This window comes from Anabrus simplex, chromosome 6 (genome assembly GCF_040414725.1).
Source record: "Anabrus simplex isolate iqAnaSimp1 chromosome 6, ASM4041472v1, whole genome shotgun sequence".
NCBI lineage: Eukaryota > Metazoa > Arthropoda > Insecta > Orthoptera > Tettigoniidae > Anabrus > Anabrus simplex.
This window is the reverse complement of record NC_090270.1, coordinates 12,778,518-12,795,793: the sequence shown is the minus strand read 5'-3', so window position 1 is coordinate 12,795,793 and position 17,276 is coordinate 12,778,518. Positions and strand designations below refer to the sequence as shown.

At 38.1% G+C, this 17,276-nt stretch overlaps 1 protein-coding gene across 2 annotated transcripts in view; it reads left to right on the top strand.

Annotated features, from left to right (window-relative positions):
* eRF3 (eukaryotic translation release factor 3) overlaps positions 1 to 17,276 on the top strand; it is a 191,573-nt gene that overhangs the window by 101,061 nt on the left and 73,236 nt on the right. For both annotated transcript variants that reach the window (XM_067149636.2, XM_067149635.2), the window contains exon 5: positions 7,645 to 7,946. In XM_067149636.2, coding sequence (XP_067005737.1) covers positions 7,645 to 7,946 — 302 coding nt within the window. The remainder of the gene's footprint in view (positions 1 to 7,644; positions 7,947 to 17,276) is intronic.

Here is a 17,276-nt window from a genome sequence, read left to right as displayed (position 1 = left end):
TGACATGCACCATTTTCGAGAAGAGCGCACGTAACGAATTTGCAGCCTTTACCATGTAGGGTGCTGCATCCGTTATTAAAAGCAACACATTGTCATTCCGAATACCATCGGGCCAAAATAGCCTCAAAGACTGGTCAAACAGTTTGCTAATTGTTGACCACTTAGCTTTGTCCAATTGCTCACCATGTAGTAGAAATGGTTCTCCAGCATTCCCTGCTTCCAGAACGCCTACAATAACGTTTGCTATATATTGTCACATACTGTCTGTTGTTTCATCTATGCATACCCGATGTTTCCGTCTCCTACCCTTATCCTTAATTCTTGTAATGTTTTGTCATAGCACCTTCCAACGTAGATTCTTCTTAACGTTCTGGGATCTGGTATAGATTTTCCAGTCTCCTCTTCTAAGAATGTACGCAGCTTTTGATGGTTCAATTTGTTCAATGGAATATCAGCGCATAAAAATGCTGTACAGTTTTTCACAAAACGGAGAAAATGTTGAAGATTCACCCAGTAGTGTCTGGTGTAAGCCACGGTTTCTTTTATCTTCAAGTTGTTGCACACCAGGTTTGTTTTTCTCGTGACACATGTTGTTCAGCTGTAAACTTCTTTTCTGCTGAAACTCTCACATCACACACTTTGCAAAATAATATTTTCCCATCAGTGGTAAAATATTTTCTCCATATTGTGTAACAAATTGTTTTAATTTAACAATTGCACTTCCTTTAACTCTGGGCATCTCACAGTACTTGTCAACGAAGAACTCACTCGACTCTCAGCACGCGGGCGACTGACTTCCTTCTTGTCTAGCTGAAGATAAGGAGCAATGCCCAGCTTGGGAGAGTCCATTATGCGTCTTACATATAGGGGAAGCAGGTACTGCTTATGGTTTGTTTTCTTGTAAGTGTAATAGAGTTGAAAATACTCTTTCCTTGAAAACTAATGGCAGCAGGTTACGTTGCAAGTCTACTTTCTTTCTTGAGCAAGTTATTTGTCTAAGTTAAACATAATAGATGAGTATTCTAAATATAAATAATATTAATTAAATATCCTAATATAACAAAATATAACACTTACCAGAAAACAATTAAAAATGACCTAAAATTGCTCCAACTATCTCGTGTAAATGGAAACGCTCTAAGAAATTGACTTATTTAATCAGTCAATGCATGAAACACGTGTGTGTTTCGACCTTCATACAAAAAAGATGCAAAATCATGAAATGCCTTGCCGTAGTCATCAGCATTGTCAGATTCATGCTTAAACAGTAATGTTAAGAAGACCAAGATAGTGGAACAAGTCACCAGTTTCCCTTATCTAGGAAGCCTCATTACCAATGACAACAGGTGCTGCAAAGAGATCCAAAGGCGAATAGCGCTTGCCAAACAGAAGTTTAGTAATAACAAATCTTTCAGTCGGTGCAAATTTAGATTTTGGAGTTAGGAAGAAATGTTTTATTTCTTTTGTATGGAGTGTGCTATTGTGTGGGTGTGAATCTTGGACAATCAGAGATCAGGATTCGAAACGACTGGAATAATTTGAGATATGAGTCTGGAGACGAATGGATTGAAAACAAATCAGAAGTGGTTTGCAAGATTTTCAAGGGAAGAGAGAATTTATGCTAATGATAGAGAGATAATACATTTCTTACCAATCTGCTGGCAAGGAAAATCTTGGAGAAGAAAGGCTGAGGTTCATTATGGTTCCTATTATGAAATGAAACAAGGGAACATTGCCTTTAGACACCTCTGTGGTGTAGTGGTTAGTATGCCATCCCTGGAGGCTCTGCCACGAAATTTGAAAAGTGGTACGGGTTCCACTCGGTAGAGACCTCAGCCATCCTCGAAGTGGTTCTCCTCCAGGCAAATGCCAGGATGGTACCTAACTTAAGACCATGGCTGCTTTCTTCCCTCTTCCTTGTCTATCCCTTCCAATATTCCCATCCCCCCACAATCCTCCTGTTCAACATAGCATTCGAGGCTGCGTGGGAGAGTCTCACACTCCAGGACACTGCTCCTGAAGCAGTTGAGTTTGAATCCAACCCTCAACGATAAACTGAAGAACTAGAACTGCTGCAGTTAATTTCCTCAATATGCACCATGCATGTAACCACATATTAATCCTAATAGATCCATATTATACACCAATAAAAAGCTGAAAGACTGATCTACATGAAGATAATCGTCGTCATAGGTTGTTCTGTCGTCCAGCAAGTCCAATCATTGCTGTGACCTCCATATCTCTCGATTGTGTGTCCTTTTCTTCACTTGTGCATAATCTTCCTTACTTTTTCTAATGCTGTCTAATAACTGATATTGTCTCTTTCCTCTTCCTCGTTTTCCTTTTATCATCCCTTCAATTGCTACTCGTAGTAGATTATGCCTTATCCCATTTTTCTTCCTATTGTGGATTATGGTCAGCATGCTCCTCACTTCTCCCACTCTCTTCATTACTTCCTCATTGATATTTTATCTTCCCACTTTACTCCTTAAATTCTTTGCCAAATCCACATCTCAAATGCCTCTATTCTTCTCTGTTCTTCCTTAATGTCCATGTTTCACCATTATATAGACCTATACTCCATACATAACACCTTGCAAGTCTCTTCCTCGGATCTTTCTCTAGCAGGGCACAAAACAGTTTTTTTCTTCTTTTTGAAGCTTTCCTTGGCTAAGGCAATTCAAGCTTTTATGTCTGTTGTAGAGTGAAGGTCTTTGGTCACAATACTTCCAAGAGTCTTAAACTTATTCATCTGTCAATAATTTCTTCCCCTATCTTGATTGTCACTTTTTCACCTTTACCTCCAAGTATCATGAATTTGGTTTTCTTTTTGTTTATGCTCATTCCATACTCTTCACACTTTTTGTTTAATTCTCTTAGCATTTTGTGGAGGTCCTTCACATTTTCAGCTATTACTGCCATATCATCAGCAAATCTTATACATTCATTTCTCTTACCTGCAACATTGACACCTCTTTTACCATCCAAGCATTCACAAATAATTTCCTCCAAGTAAATATTAAACAAAGTTGGTGATAAACAGCAACCCTGTCTGACACCTCTCCCCAGTCTGTTTTCTTCTGTTAATTCTCCTCTTATTCTCACTCTTGCTGTTTGGTTGTAATATAATTCCTTGATCAGTCTTCTCTCTCTCTCTCTCTCTCTCTCTCCACTCCACTCCATGTTTTTCTTTAGCATGTTCAGTCTACCTTCTTAATTCATTATTTAATTTTCTATACATCTTTCTTCCTTCTTGAGTGTTTACATTTTTCCATTTTCTCCTTTCTTCCATTTTGTCCAACATTCCTTTCTTATTTTCCTCCTCCGTTTTGTTCCCAGAACTTCTTTTGCTGTCTCCTTAACACGTTGAGTGCCGAGCCGATTGTAGCACACTATTCCACTGGTGCCAGACATGTTTTTGAATAGTATTCCGCTGGTGCCAAAGCAATTGTACGCATTGTAGGCTGTTTATATAATATTGGGATGTATTTATATGATGTACTAAGTAAATTATTTCTCACCATACCAAGGTCGTGTGTGACGCCATATGGTGACACATCAAGTTTTACGAAAGATAAAATAACATAATTTTTTTTGACATGGAATGTGCAATACGAATTTCAAATACGGGAGATTTATTTGCTAATTCAGATTAACACAATATTTATGAAAACCTAGTATAATGCAAAACAACTACTTGTATTACATTAAATATTGTTGTGAACAGTTTTCTGATAACTCGAAACAATGAAAATATGAGTCTCGGCACGATTGGCAGGCAGTGACACTCGCATTGCAACATAAGCATTAGTCTTTAAACAACAATTAACCTTCAGTCACTCTTTGTTGTGAAATGATTCAGAGCACTTCAGACAAAGGAAAGGTGTGTCAGGGCACCTTTCTGCCCATGACATTGCTTAGTTGCTGATAGCAGCTTCGACACCGATCTCGAGCTTTCCTGCAATATTGAAAGGATGAAATAAAAAATAATTTTATAATTAGTATTGACATCCTTCGAAAGTGCAGTAATGTTGAACTTGATAACACTTACCTGGTACTTTTCTGTCCTTCCGTCTTGTTGGCTTCCCCAAGGTAGTGGTTCTCTCTCTTAGGAGTACGTCTAACAGGGTCGTTAGTTAGACAAAGTAGAGTGTTGACCACGTTCCTTCGAAACTCCGCAAGAGACATTTTCCGATGTCCAGTAACGCGTCTTATTGTACAGAAGCAGTGCATTTACAACGGCAGTACCAAAAAGAACGTCATCTGCAACGTTGTGCTACCATCGGATGGTTTTTGCTCATTGCAGTGTGATACGAAGAAATTGTATCTGCAATATCTATTCCTCCTTTCATTTTATTGTACGTTATTACCGTTTTCGGTTTAACCACATCTTCGTGTTTCCTGTTCTTTTTGTCTGTAGCAATTACATCATTAGAACATTTGGTTGACATAATCAGCACGTCCCTCTGATCTCTCCACTTCATCACTGTCAATCCATTTCCATTCTCCATTGCAATGAGTTCTCCCTTTTTAAGCTTTGCATTTACAACATCCTTTGGTAAACCTTTTTGATTTTTCCTAAGTGTGCCAATAAAATGTGTCTTACAATCCAGTAGCACCTCAGCTTACTCAATTGATGAGTAATAATTGTCGGTGCAGAGAAAGCGACCACTGTCCAGATACGGGTCCATAAGTTGCATTACAACTTGAGTAGCCATATTCAATGTATTCTGAGCATTCAAGGTACCTTTACCAGCATACACTTTGGTTTTGTAGGTGTAGCCCTTGTCGTCGCACACCGTACCTGTGTCCCTTACCAGGCATAAATTGCCAGAATGATAAACGACCCCTCCACAGAATCACTGATTCATCAACTACAGGGTTTTCACCTGGAGTTTTGACACTCTTGAAGTTCATATGCATTATATCTAACAGTGGCTGAATCTTGTGCAACTTTCCAGCTGAAGCATCGTTGGGACTAAAGTGCCAGAATTGAAGTAGTAACTGACTTGGCATTGCCTTACCAGCTACACTATTTCCAGTAATTTGATAATGTAGGCATTCTTACAAGACCCATCCACAATCTCAAACCTATAAAAACTTTAATTTCCTCCTTTGTAGTATCTCCTTCAAACGATTAGACCGCTTAATATGCATAGACGTTAGTGTTTGATTTGCATTGATATTAGTTTGTAGTACCAGTTGTCTGTTAGGAACAGTCGGTAAAACTCGTATGGTGTGGCTGTAGAAGTATCATTTTGAAGATTTAGATGCTCCTGGCTGGTAAACGGAATATCTTTCTGTGCCCCTACACAAGGACCCCAGACATCATTGTTCACATGATTGTCTGCACCATTTGCACCGGCACCGTCCCCACCTATATCACTATCAGTATCACCAATCGTCTTCCGCATCACTCCATACATCCGTCATGTTGTCACTGCACTCATCATCACTAGCGTTATATTCACTGCCATCAACACTTACATCTTCCTCTCCATCGGAATGCATCAGTAATTCACAAATATCCACGACACTAATTCCCTTCTTTGCAAGTCGCTTACCATTTCTACTAAGATTATTACCAATATCTTCCATTTTTTATATTTTTGCACAAGTATACAAAATGAGTGATAATACGTACGTAAACGAGGAATAAACAATGAATGGCGCGCTTTCACCTGAGACAAGAACCACTGGCCAGTCAGTGACTTCGGAAGAATACTGTGGCGCCACATGGTGGCACACAAGAAAAATACATAGCTGGAATAGACCCTGAAGTTTGCTCTTCACGTAGTACCAATTTTACGTGCATAGATGTCACAGCTAATTATCTATGGCGCATCACCTGAAACTCTACTGTGCTGCCATATGGCATCACGCCAACTCTGATTTCAAGAACTGTGTGCCACCATATGGCGTCACGTGGCACCCAACGTGTTAAAATTGTTTCTAAATCTCTCCCATTTTTCATTAACACAGTTGACCTCATTCTCAGTTTGTAATCTTTCAACAAGCCTCTCTTCCAACTCTACAACATTTTTGTTTTCTTTCAAATTTTCCAGGCATATCACTTCATTGCTCGTACTTATCCTAACTCTTTTTAATTTAATGCACAGTTCTGCAACAACTAGGTTGTGATCAGAACATATGTCTGCTCCTGGATAGCATTTTACATTTTTTAAGCCATTCCTATATCTCTGTTGTATCATAATATAGTCTATTTGGTACCTTTCATTACTAATACTAGATGTCCAAGTATACCTCAGTCTTTTACAGTTTTCAAACAATGTATTGCCAATAACAGTGTCGTTTCTTTTACAGAAATCAACTAAAATCTGGCCTCTGTCATTTCTAACTCCAAGCCCATATTTCCCAACTATTTTGTCTTCACGTCCTTCTCCAACAACTGCATTCTTAATTTCTCTTCCACTAATCTCTTCTATTTGGTCATGTCATAACATTCCTCTGCCTCCTCTTCTGGGTGTTGACTGGTTGGCATATAAGCTTGAATTATTTCTAAATCTTTCTGATCACCTTTCAGTCTTAGCATAATTATTCTCTCATTTACAATGAAGATAATAGAAATAACAAAAAATATTATCAGAAATTCCAACTATCCTAAAATACATTTATAAAATTTTTTGAACAAAGGTTGAAATATTTTGCTCTAACAGAAGAATTTCTGGTAGGTAATTTATTTCTGAAACACTGTATTCGGAAACGTACAAGTATGTTCTTTCATATTTCCCCACAGTTCTCCACTTTTTATTTGGAATCCTAAGAAAAACTCTATTTTTCTTCGAAACGGATTTTGGGTTCTTCTCACGAATTTTGAACCTACAGGTTATCTTGGTTTTCTTCGGTCAATTTCACTTTCCTGTGTTGTGATGAAAGTCTTTATAACAATGCATACAAATATCAACAACAGTTCACACTTATCTCTTCGCTGTCTCTTCAAATATTGACGTACTGCCAATGACAACATAACCTGCACCGACTTGAACATCATTCTGATTATCGGAATTTCCCATTACTTCCGAGGCACCTTGCACTTTGCTCTCACTTTCACTACTGTCACTAAGATCTTCGAAAATCACCGCTTGATTTCAGAATCGTCAACAAAGCGGGACTGCCATCTTGATTCTATAAACATATGAAAGTACTTTCACTTCTACAGCTAAAGAAATTTCTCCAGGTTGCTGTTCGTTTGTCAGTGACTTTCAAAAGTGAAGATAAAAGTATAAATATTCTGCTGGTATCTATATTTGTGCCATCTGGTGAGTAATTATAAACCTACGCAGGAAGAATGATACCGTCTCTCAGGAAGATGATTGCTCTTGACGAAACAGTGCTTCATCTTCCAGAAAGACGGTCCGCAGTTCTAGGGTTAGCATTCTATCACCGGCTTGAGGCTGCAGATAACTCTTGTGGGAGTCACTAAGGTGACTTAATTCATTGTAGCATTTTTAAGGTGGTCTCATTTATCAGTCTCATACATTAACATTATTTCACTGGTGTGAGGCTTCAAGTGGTGAGGTCACCATTCAATTATCAGTGCACCTACCTTGTACAACTTTAAAATAAAGACTCTGTGTCCACAGCTGTTCTTTGATCGAGATGAAATGCTGCTCTCTGTTTTAGGTGATATCAGCACGTAAAGGAGAGTTCGAGACAGGGTTCGACCGAGGTGGTCAGACTCGAGAACACGCCATGTTAGCGAAGACTGCAGGAGTTAAGCATCTTGTTGTTCTAGTTAACAAGATGGACGACCCAACTGTGGAATGGTCGGAGGAGCGTTACAATGAATGTCGAGACAAAATTCTTCCGTATCTTCGTAAACTTGGCTTCAACCCTCAGAAAGATCTAACATTCATGCCGTGTTCGGGTTTGACAGGGCTCGGTCTTAAAGATCCGCTGGATGAGAGCATCTGTCCATGGTACAGGTGAGTGGTGCAAATTCATCTGATTTAGTCTTAGGCCATAATGTTTCTCAGCAAAGTAAAGTGAATTGTGGAGTGGAAAGTCTTACAGGTTGTGTTCTGAAACCAAATTCAGTAATGGGAGGGAAAAAGTGTTTATTTCTAAAACATATATAATTGGAAATACGGAACTAAAATGAAAATACCTCTAGGTACACAAAATAATCAAATCCAAACAAATAATTTGGAACACAGAACAGTTTGTAAAAAGAAGGGCATTAACTCCTTATTCTGGGAAACGTCTAACTGAAGTAGTAGTTTCCTGCAATAGATCTGTAAATCAGTAACATCACCATATTGCTTTTACAAACACAGTTCTCTGTACAAATTGCTGTATTGTTCCTGCGAATATGGCAACATTACCATTCAATCTCTTTCTCAGCATTGACAGATTACCCAGCAAGTGACAGTACGATTTGGAAGATAGCGGCAGCCCTGAGGATGCTTTCCATCATTGTCGATTTTCACACCAGGCAATTGCTAAGGCCACAGTGCTTCCTTCACACTCCTACCCCATAAGACCTATCTTTGCGGTGCAACGTAAAGCTAATTGTAAAAACAATCCCTTCTTTCTTGAAAACATCAGAATGTGTGTTCTGTATGATCTTGCAATACCACTGTAATAGTTTGTCCGATATTGGACATAACTCATTCCTGGTTGCTAGCGTTTCGCCCCTGTGTGCTAGACTTAGTCTCGTGGCCTCCGTGGTATGCACTAGCCATGCTGGGGCGAAACGCTAGCAACCAGGAATGAGTTAGCTGGAAGTCCAATATTGGTATTATAAATGTACTCATTCGGGACAAATATTTCAAGTTCCCTATGGGAATCAACATCTATTTCATCACTGTCAATATCAGCCATACTGTAGACCAGTAGAAAATGAGTTCAAATAGATGGAAACAATAAATGTCTCTTGAGAAAGTGATCCTTTAACCACTTGCTCTACAATTTTCTCACCAATTCACAAAGTTTAAAGTGTTTAAACTTTATGCTGTTCGTTTAAGAGTTGTGATTGCTTAGAAGAGTTATGGCAAGCTTGGATGCCACAACTTTGACTTCATGAGAGCATCTGTCGAAAGTACAATTCACAATTATCATTTAACCAAACTGTTTGTAGTAGTCTCTTCTACCATTCTTACAAGTTTGAGAATTGGATTTTATTACACCTGCTATATGGCATCCCTGACTGAAATTTGGTTATTACCTTTTTTTTATTTTTTTTATTTGCATATTTTCTTATTGACTACTTCTAGGTTATACCTAGTCTCACCCTTGGCTTTGACAAGATAGTAATGCAGCCAATCCCTGTTGGTGGGCATGGCAGTCTGATATGTGATAGCAACAGCTGGATTGATGCGGAAAACGATGGGAAACTACTTTGCTCCTCATTTCCCTTGTATGCCTCTTTAGTGAATCATAGACCCTGGCAACCATTCCTTCATCAGCTGTTATTATTTTTGAGTATAGGACTTTCTGGCTTACAATCCCTTTCCACTCAGTATTGTACTTCTGTTCAAGCCAATTGTAACATGGAACAGTCATAAGGCGCACATGCCAGTCTTCTGTGCTCTCTTTCTGCAAGATTGGAGACATAGTTCTCCCGTTTGATATTTAAGATTGATGTGTTGATGGAAATTCTTAAATTTCTTGATGACATGGCAGTCAGGGTCCATGTTTCACATCCAGACAGTTACATTCAGATGATACACCATGAGTTTGATGTGAACTGTTAGGTGTAAGTGGACAACACAGAGTCTGTTTTCCACATCATTTAGGCCTAGACAAGATGCTCTCATGGTATGAAAAATGTTTTAAAGTCACATCTGAAACTGAGACATTGAACTCTGGGACAGGTTGTCAGGTTGTCATTCCACGCCTTCTCTCCACTGACAGCATGAAACATACCACTTAGGCATAGGATTTCAAGGATAATTTAATAAAAACACCTATTCCATACTTTCCACGTTTAATGTGGTTTGAATCTACATGAATTTATGTAGACTTACTAAGTCAGGTACATGTTCCACCCATTATTTTGGGCATCTTCAGCCTGTAGACAACCTTTAGGTCAAGGTTCGGGACTCTTTTATTTTTTTATTTTTTTTGCTAGTTGCTTTACGTCGCACCGACACAGATAGGTCTTATGGCGACGATGGGACAGGAAGGGACTAGGAGTGGGAAGGAAGCGGCCGTGGCCTTAATTAAGGTACAGCCCCAGCATTTGCCTGGTGTAAAAATGGGAAACCACGGAAAACCATTTTCAGGGCTGCCGACAGTGGGGTTCGAACCTACTATCTCCCGAATACTGGATACTGGCCGCATTTAAGCGACTGCAGCTATCGAGCTCGGTGGGGACCTTTTTAACCAATATATACAATATATACAAACATTAATGATCTCTTCAGACTGACATGCCAGGATAATAATTTTTAAAATGTGAACTAAACATAGCTGTGGGTCCCATAAGTTAATGATGTTTTAACACATTAAAAATTCTATTCTATCAAATTTGTAACATACCGCTTAGTCAAGCAGCTTGCCTCCTTTTCCCCGAGTTTTCCCAGCCCAAACTTTGCAACATTTTTGAAATGCTACTCTTTTGTCGGGAATCACCCAGAACAAATCGAGCTACATTTCCTTGGATTTTTTCCAGTTCTCGAATTAAGTAATCCTCATACTCTAGTTGGGGCCGTACCAGACAGAGACTTTTAATCCCTCTCCTTTACATCCTTACTACAACCCCTAAACACTCTCATAACCATGTGCAGACATCTGTACCCTTTATTTACAATCATATTTATGTGATCACCCCAATGAAGATCTTTCCTTATATTAACACCTAGATACTTACAGTGATCCCGAAAGGGAACTTTCACCCCCATCAACACAGTAATTAAAACTGTGAGGACTTTTCCTATTTGTGAAACTCACAAGCTGTCTTTTAACCCCGTTTATCATCATACCATTGCCTACTATCCAACTCACAACATTATCGAGGTCATTTTGCAGTTGCTCACACTCTTGTAACTTATTTATTACTCAATAGAATAACATCATTTGCAAAAAAGCCTTATCTCTGATTCCACTTCTTTACTCAGATCATTTATATATATATAAGAAAACATAAAGGTCCGATAATACTGCCTTGAGGAATTCCCCTCTTAATTATTACAGGGTCAGATAAAGCTTCACGTGCTCTAATTCTCCGAGATCTATTTTCTAGAAATATAGCCACCCATTGTTACCCTTTTGTCAAGCCCTATGGCACTCATTTTTGCCAGTAGTCTCCCATGATCCATCCTGTCAAATGCCTTAGGCAGGTCAATTGCGATAAAGTCCATTTGACCTCCAGAATCCAAGCTATCTGCTATATCTTACTGGAATCCTACAAGTTGAGCTTCAGTGGAATAACCTTTCCTAAACCCGAACTGCCTTCTATCGAACCAGTTAATAATTTACATGTAATAAATATCATTTTTGGTCCGTATTGATGATATTTGATTGAAATAATAACATTAAGTTATTTATTAGACCACCTAATCAATACAAAATCGTCTTGGATGATTTACATAAATTTGTTAGCTAATAGTGGTACATGTTTCGCCTTCCCTGAAGGCATCATCAGCCATAGTCCTAACCTTAAATTAAAAATAAGCGTCTAAATAACATGTAGTAATGAAATGAATTTTAAAATCTTGAAGAGATTTGAAGTAAAATAACATTAAAAATAACAATGATGGTTTGAAAATACAATGTGATGAGATACAATAGTGGAAGTATTAACAAAATTAACATTAGAAGGCTGCTAAAATAAGTACAATGGATAAAACAACAGATTGTTATACAACAAGTAGTAAGATTGCATAAAAGTAAAGTTGATAGTCTGGCGGTTATAATTAGATGATGGCGAAAAATCTTATATAATCAAAGTAAAGAAGAGAGAATAAAAGTCAAAGTTAGTCGAGAGATCCGAAGTTAATCATGATTAGTACCTCTAATTCAAATACAACCAATAAACCCATAGCCACACCCACCGTAACATCGCTCCCTCCAATAGCCTTACACCGTTACAACACGCGCAGTAATACACTCTCTTCCTTCCCTCCCACCAATAGCAGCCCCCCTCCAGTAGTTACGGCAACGCAAACAGATCCCCCTCCAGCACAAAACTACAGTTATAACACACGTAGCAAGAAGTCTACTGTTGCAAATTACTTCTAACTCATAATATTGCAAGCTATCTTTGTCACCATCAAATGGTAAGTGCATACGATTCTACTTCAATATTTTTCAAATATCTTTTCACACAATTAACTCTACGTTTCTTGCTTCCATTTACAGATTCCACTTTTATATGCTTTTTCAACTTGAATATCTGCAAGCTCACAATTTGCAACATTTGAACATCACTTCAAAATTTTGAGATGGTCCATAGTGATCCTATTTGAAACTGTTCTTCAACTTCTATTCACCAACTTCATATCCTCAACGTGTTCTACAACTTCTCCATATGCATCTGACTTTCGTCTTTTATCTTCAAGATCATGATTAACTTCGGATCTCTCGACTAACTTTGACTTTTATTCTCTCTTCTTTACTTTGATTATATAAGATTTTTCGCCATCATCTAATTATAACCGCCAGACTATCAACTTTACTTTTATGCAATCTTACTACTTGTTGTATAACAATCTGTTGTTTTATCCATTGTACTTATTTTAGCAGCCTTCTAATGTTAATTTTGTTAATACTTCCACTATTGTATCTCATCACATTGTATTTTCAAACCATCATTGTTATTTTTAATGTTATTTTACTTCAAATCTCTTCAAGATTTTAAAATTCATTTCATTACTACATGTTATTTAGACGCTTATTTTTAATTTAAGGTTAAGACTATGGCTGATGATGCCTTCAGGGAAGGCGAAACATGTACCACTATTAGCTAACAAATTTATGTAAATCATCCAAGACGATTTTGTATTGATTAGGTGGTCTAATAAATAACTTAATGTTATTATTTCAATCAGTTATTAATTTCACAAACATGTCTAATATAATCAGAAAGAATTCTTTCCCAAAGCTTACATGCAATGCATGTCAAACTGGCTGGCCTGTAATTTTCAGCTTTATGTCTATCACCCTTTCCTTTATACACAGGGGCTACTGTAGAAACTCTCCATTCATTTGGTATAGCTCCTCCATGCAAACAAAAATCAAATAAGTACTTCAGATATGGTACTGTATCCCAACCCATTGCTTTTAGTATATCCCCAGAAATCTTATCATTTCCAGCCGCTTTTCTAGTTTTCACCTTTTGTATCTTATTGTAAATGTCGTTATCATAGGTAAGTTTTAACACTTCTTTAGTATTAGTGACCTCCTCTAACTGGACGTTATCCCTGTAACCAACAATCTTTATATACCCCTGACTGAATACTTCTGCCTTTTGAAGATCCTCACATACACACTCCCCTTGTTCATTAATGATTCCTTGAATGTCCTTCTTGGAACTTGTTTCTGCCTTAAGGTACCTATACACACTTCCATTTTTCACTAAAATTTGTATGACTGCCAGTTATGCTTGCCATCATGTTATCCTTAGCCGACTTCTTTGCTAGATTCAATTTCTTACCAAGTTCCATCAATTTCTCCTTACTTCCACATGCCTCCTGTCGTTTGCATTGCCTTCCTAATTGACATTTGGTAAATTCAGATTTGCTACAATCACATTCCTTTCCATACAGTTTCCCACAAAGGTGGATAATCTTATCAAATAATTCTGTGTCAGCATCAGCGCTACCCTTTCCCGATCTGTTCACTCTATTTCTTTCCAATCTGCACCTCCTTCTTAAGTCTCTTTACTTCTCTGTTATAAAATAGTGGGTCTCTACCATTCCTTACCACCTTTAGAGGTACAAACCTGTTTTCACATTCCTCAACGTTCGCTTTAAACCCATCCCCGAGCCTGTTAAAAATTTTATTTACCATTTTCCACCGATCATAGTTACTTTTTTAAAACGCCCTCATGCCTATTTTATCAGCCATATAGTACTGCCTAAGAGTCGTATTTTTAAGACCTTCCTTTCTATCACATTTATTTTTAACTACGACAAAATCAGTTTCGTGATCACTAATACCATCTATTACTTCGGTTTCTCTATAGAGCTCATCTGGTTTTACCAGCACCACATTCAGAATATTCTTCCCTCTAGTTGGTTCCATCATTTTCTGAGTCAGCTGTCCTTCCCATATTAACTTATTTGCCATTTGTTGGTCATGCTTCCTGTCATTTGCATTACCTTCCCAATTGACATTTGGTAAATTCAGTTCTGCTACAATCGCATTCCTTTGCATACCGTTTCCCACATAGGTGGATTATCTTATCAAATAATTCTGAATCAGCGTCAGCGCTACCCTTTCCCGATCTGTACACTCGAAAGAAATCAAATTGCCTATTATCTTTAGAAATGAGCCTTAAGGCCACCACACACAGAAAGCTAAGCTAAGCTACACTACACTATGCTACGGTAAGCAATGCCAAGCTGTGGTGTGCTATGACACGAATAAAAAGCTAAGCTAAGCTAAACTATGCTAGGCAACACTTTTATTGTCTTGCTGTTGTAAATAATCAGTTGCTCTCTCTGCTCGGTGGCTTGATTTATTTTTTATTTTTCGAAGGGGTTCGACTGGCTGAGATGGTGTAGGTGTAGGTGTGGGGGTGGACGGAACAGATGATGAATCAGATATATGTGATAGGGAGTGTAAGTCATCACATTCTGGGCTCTAAGTCATCTGGGTGGTTACTTCAGTTATCTCTTGACCTCGATAGGTTCCCTGCCTGTCAATGTTTGAATGTGTGCTGTAAGGAAAATTAATTAAGCTATCAATACACATCCAAACGTATATTAAGAAATGACACACGGAGATCTGTTTATGGAGAATGAGCATATTGAACTCTCCTAGTCCTTGTGCTTCACATGCAATTATTCATATTGTTCATTTTATTAGTGTCCAGCTCCATGGCTAAATGGTTAGCGTGCTGGCCTTTGGCCACAGGGGTCCCAGGTTCGATTCCCGGCAGGGTCGGGAATTTTAACCTTAATTGGTTAATTTCGCTGGCACGGGGGCTGGTTGTGTGTGTCGTCTTCATTATCATTTCATCTTCATCACAAAACGCAGGTCACCTATGGGCGTCAAATCAAAAGACCTGCATCTGGTGAGCCGAACTTGTCCTCGGACACTCCCGGCACATACTCAACATATAAATTCACTTATAATTTAATCAATTTTTAATATTTTAAAAATATTTTAAATATTAGTCATACTGCGTGCATTAAAATGACAGCTCACCTTCTTGTAGAAATATAAGGCAGAAGGAATTCCATTTGTTTGTGGAATCTCCACTCCTTCATTTTCCCCCTTACTGTCCACTTTTACTCTCTTTTTGTCTCATCATTGCCTCCCTAAAACAGTCTTTCAGTCATTTTCATAAGTTTTTAAGTTCTTTACCTAAAACAATATATGCTATTATTTTACCTTTCACGTTCTTAGTAACTGTTGATATATTTAAGAATATGGCATACAGTTGCAGAACAGGCACTTCAACTGTATCTGCTAAATTGTAAATAATGTACGTAAAGCCATGTGAAAAACGTATTCTTCTCAAACAATTACAACTGTCAAAATTGTGATAATACAGCTAATTTATGAATGGTAGCCTACTTACAATCAATTTTAAGTACGGAACTTATTTCCTGCCAACAGTTTTCCTTTCTTATCACGTCTCTGTAGTAATTTGATGACGTATCATAAAGGCAGGGATATATTTTTACCTCCTCAATTAGTCGTTCTTTTGGCCCTTTATCCATTGTATTAAAATATCGATGTACTACCAGAAGAGACTGACACGACAGCCCGCCAGGCCAGCTACAGCCAAGAAAATCGCCTACCTAGCGATCGGTCTAGCTTAGCCTAGCTTAGCTTGGCACAGTATAGCTTAGCATAGCGTCCTGTGTGTCTCATCGTACTTGAATGCATTGGGAGCGCGTAGCTTAGCTTAGCCTAGCTTTCTGTGTGTGGTGGCCTTTACCCCTAGAATTTCATGTTTCTTATCTTTAACTTTTTTCGTAGCTTACAAATTCTTCTTTTACCAGAATGAAAACTCCCCCCTCCCACCATTCCTATCCTATCTCTATAATGAACACTCCAGTTCCGTGAGAAAATTTCTGCATCCGTTATATCATTTCTCAGCCATGATTCAACTCCTATTACAATATCTGGTAAGAATATATCTATTAAATTACTTAATTCTATTCCTTTCTTTACAATACTTCTACAGTTCAACACTAACATTTTCATGTCATCCCTACTTGACTTCCAGATCGCCGCTCCCTACTTGAGAGGTAGAGGCCCACACACCATGATCTCGGAGCCAAACCTTGTGGCAGTGGGACTAAAACGGACTGCTGCAAACTGCCTTCCCAGCCAGTCCCATCTGCTGTGTTTAGGAAATGCGAGTTTTTGTAGAGGAGGATAGTGCCATTTGTGTGTTGCAGGAATGGCGAGGACAGTCCATAAGCCGTAACGATTTAAGGTTAAAATCTCTGGCTTGGCCAGGAACCGAACCCGGGGCCTTCTGAATGGAAGGCCAAGGCACTGGACAGAATCCTGCTAATCTGAGCTAATTGTTCAGATTGGCAAATTTTGGGAATATCAGAAACTGGGTGTGATAACCAAAGGGGAATAACCAACTCTGTAAAGCAAAATAAGCAGCTAATGTGGAATGTTGTGTTTTATAGGTTGTGTGTTTTATAGGTTATTAACATTGCAGTGTTATTATACAGTGTGTGTGTTTTTTATGAATATCATATTTACTTGTGTACATCTCTCACTTTTTCTCCCGGGTAATTCTAGTCCTAAAATTGGGGGCTGAGATATACATGCGGATTTAGCAAATCAGATTTTATTAAAACTAACTTACTTTTATTAGACATTGTACTGTCATATATATTAAAACCTCATTCATTCAAAGTGCACGGGACTCAAAAATTGTACTTTTGAAATACATGATTTTGAATTAACTGTCAGTCCTGTCTCGCCAAATGTATAATACTGCAACAGAATTATTTTAATCCCATAATGAAAGACGCTCTGTTAAAAATAAGACATGATGCAATACAAACCACTCCATTCTCATAACAAATAAATGATAAGGTTCAGTTTACGTTACCATATGTCAGTCACATGTGTCTGTGTAACTCAGTCTAACGTAAAGGTCAAAAGTGGCAATA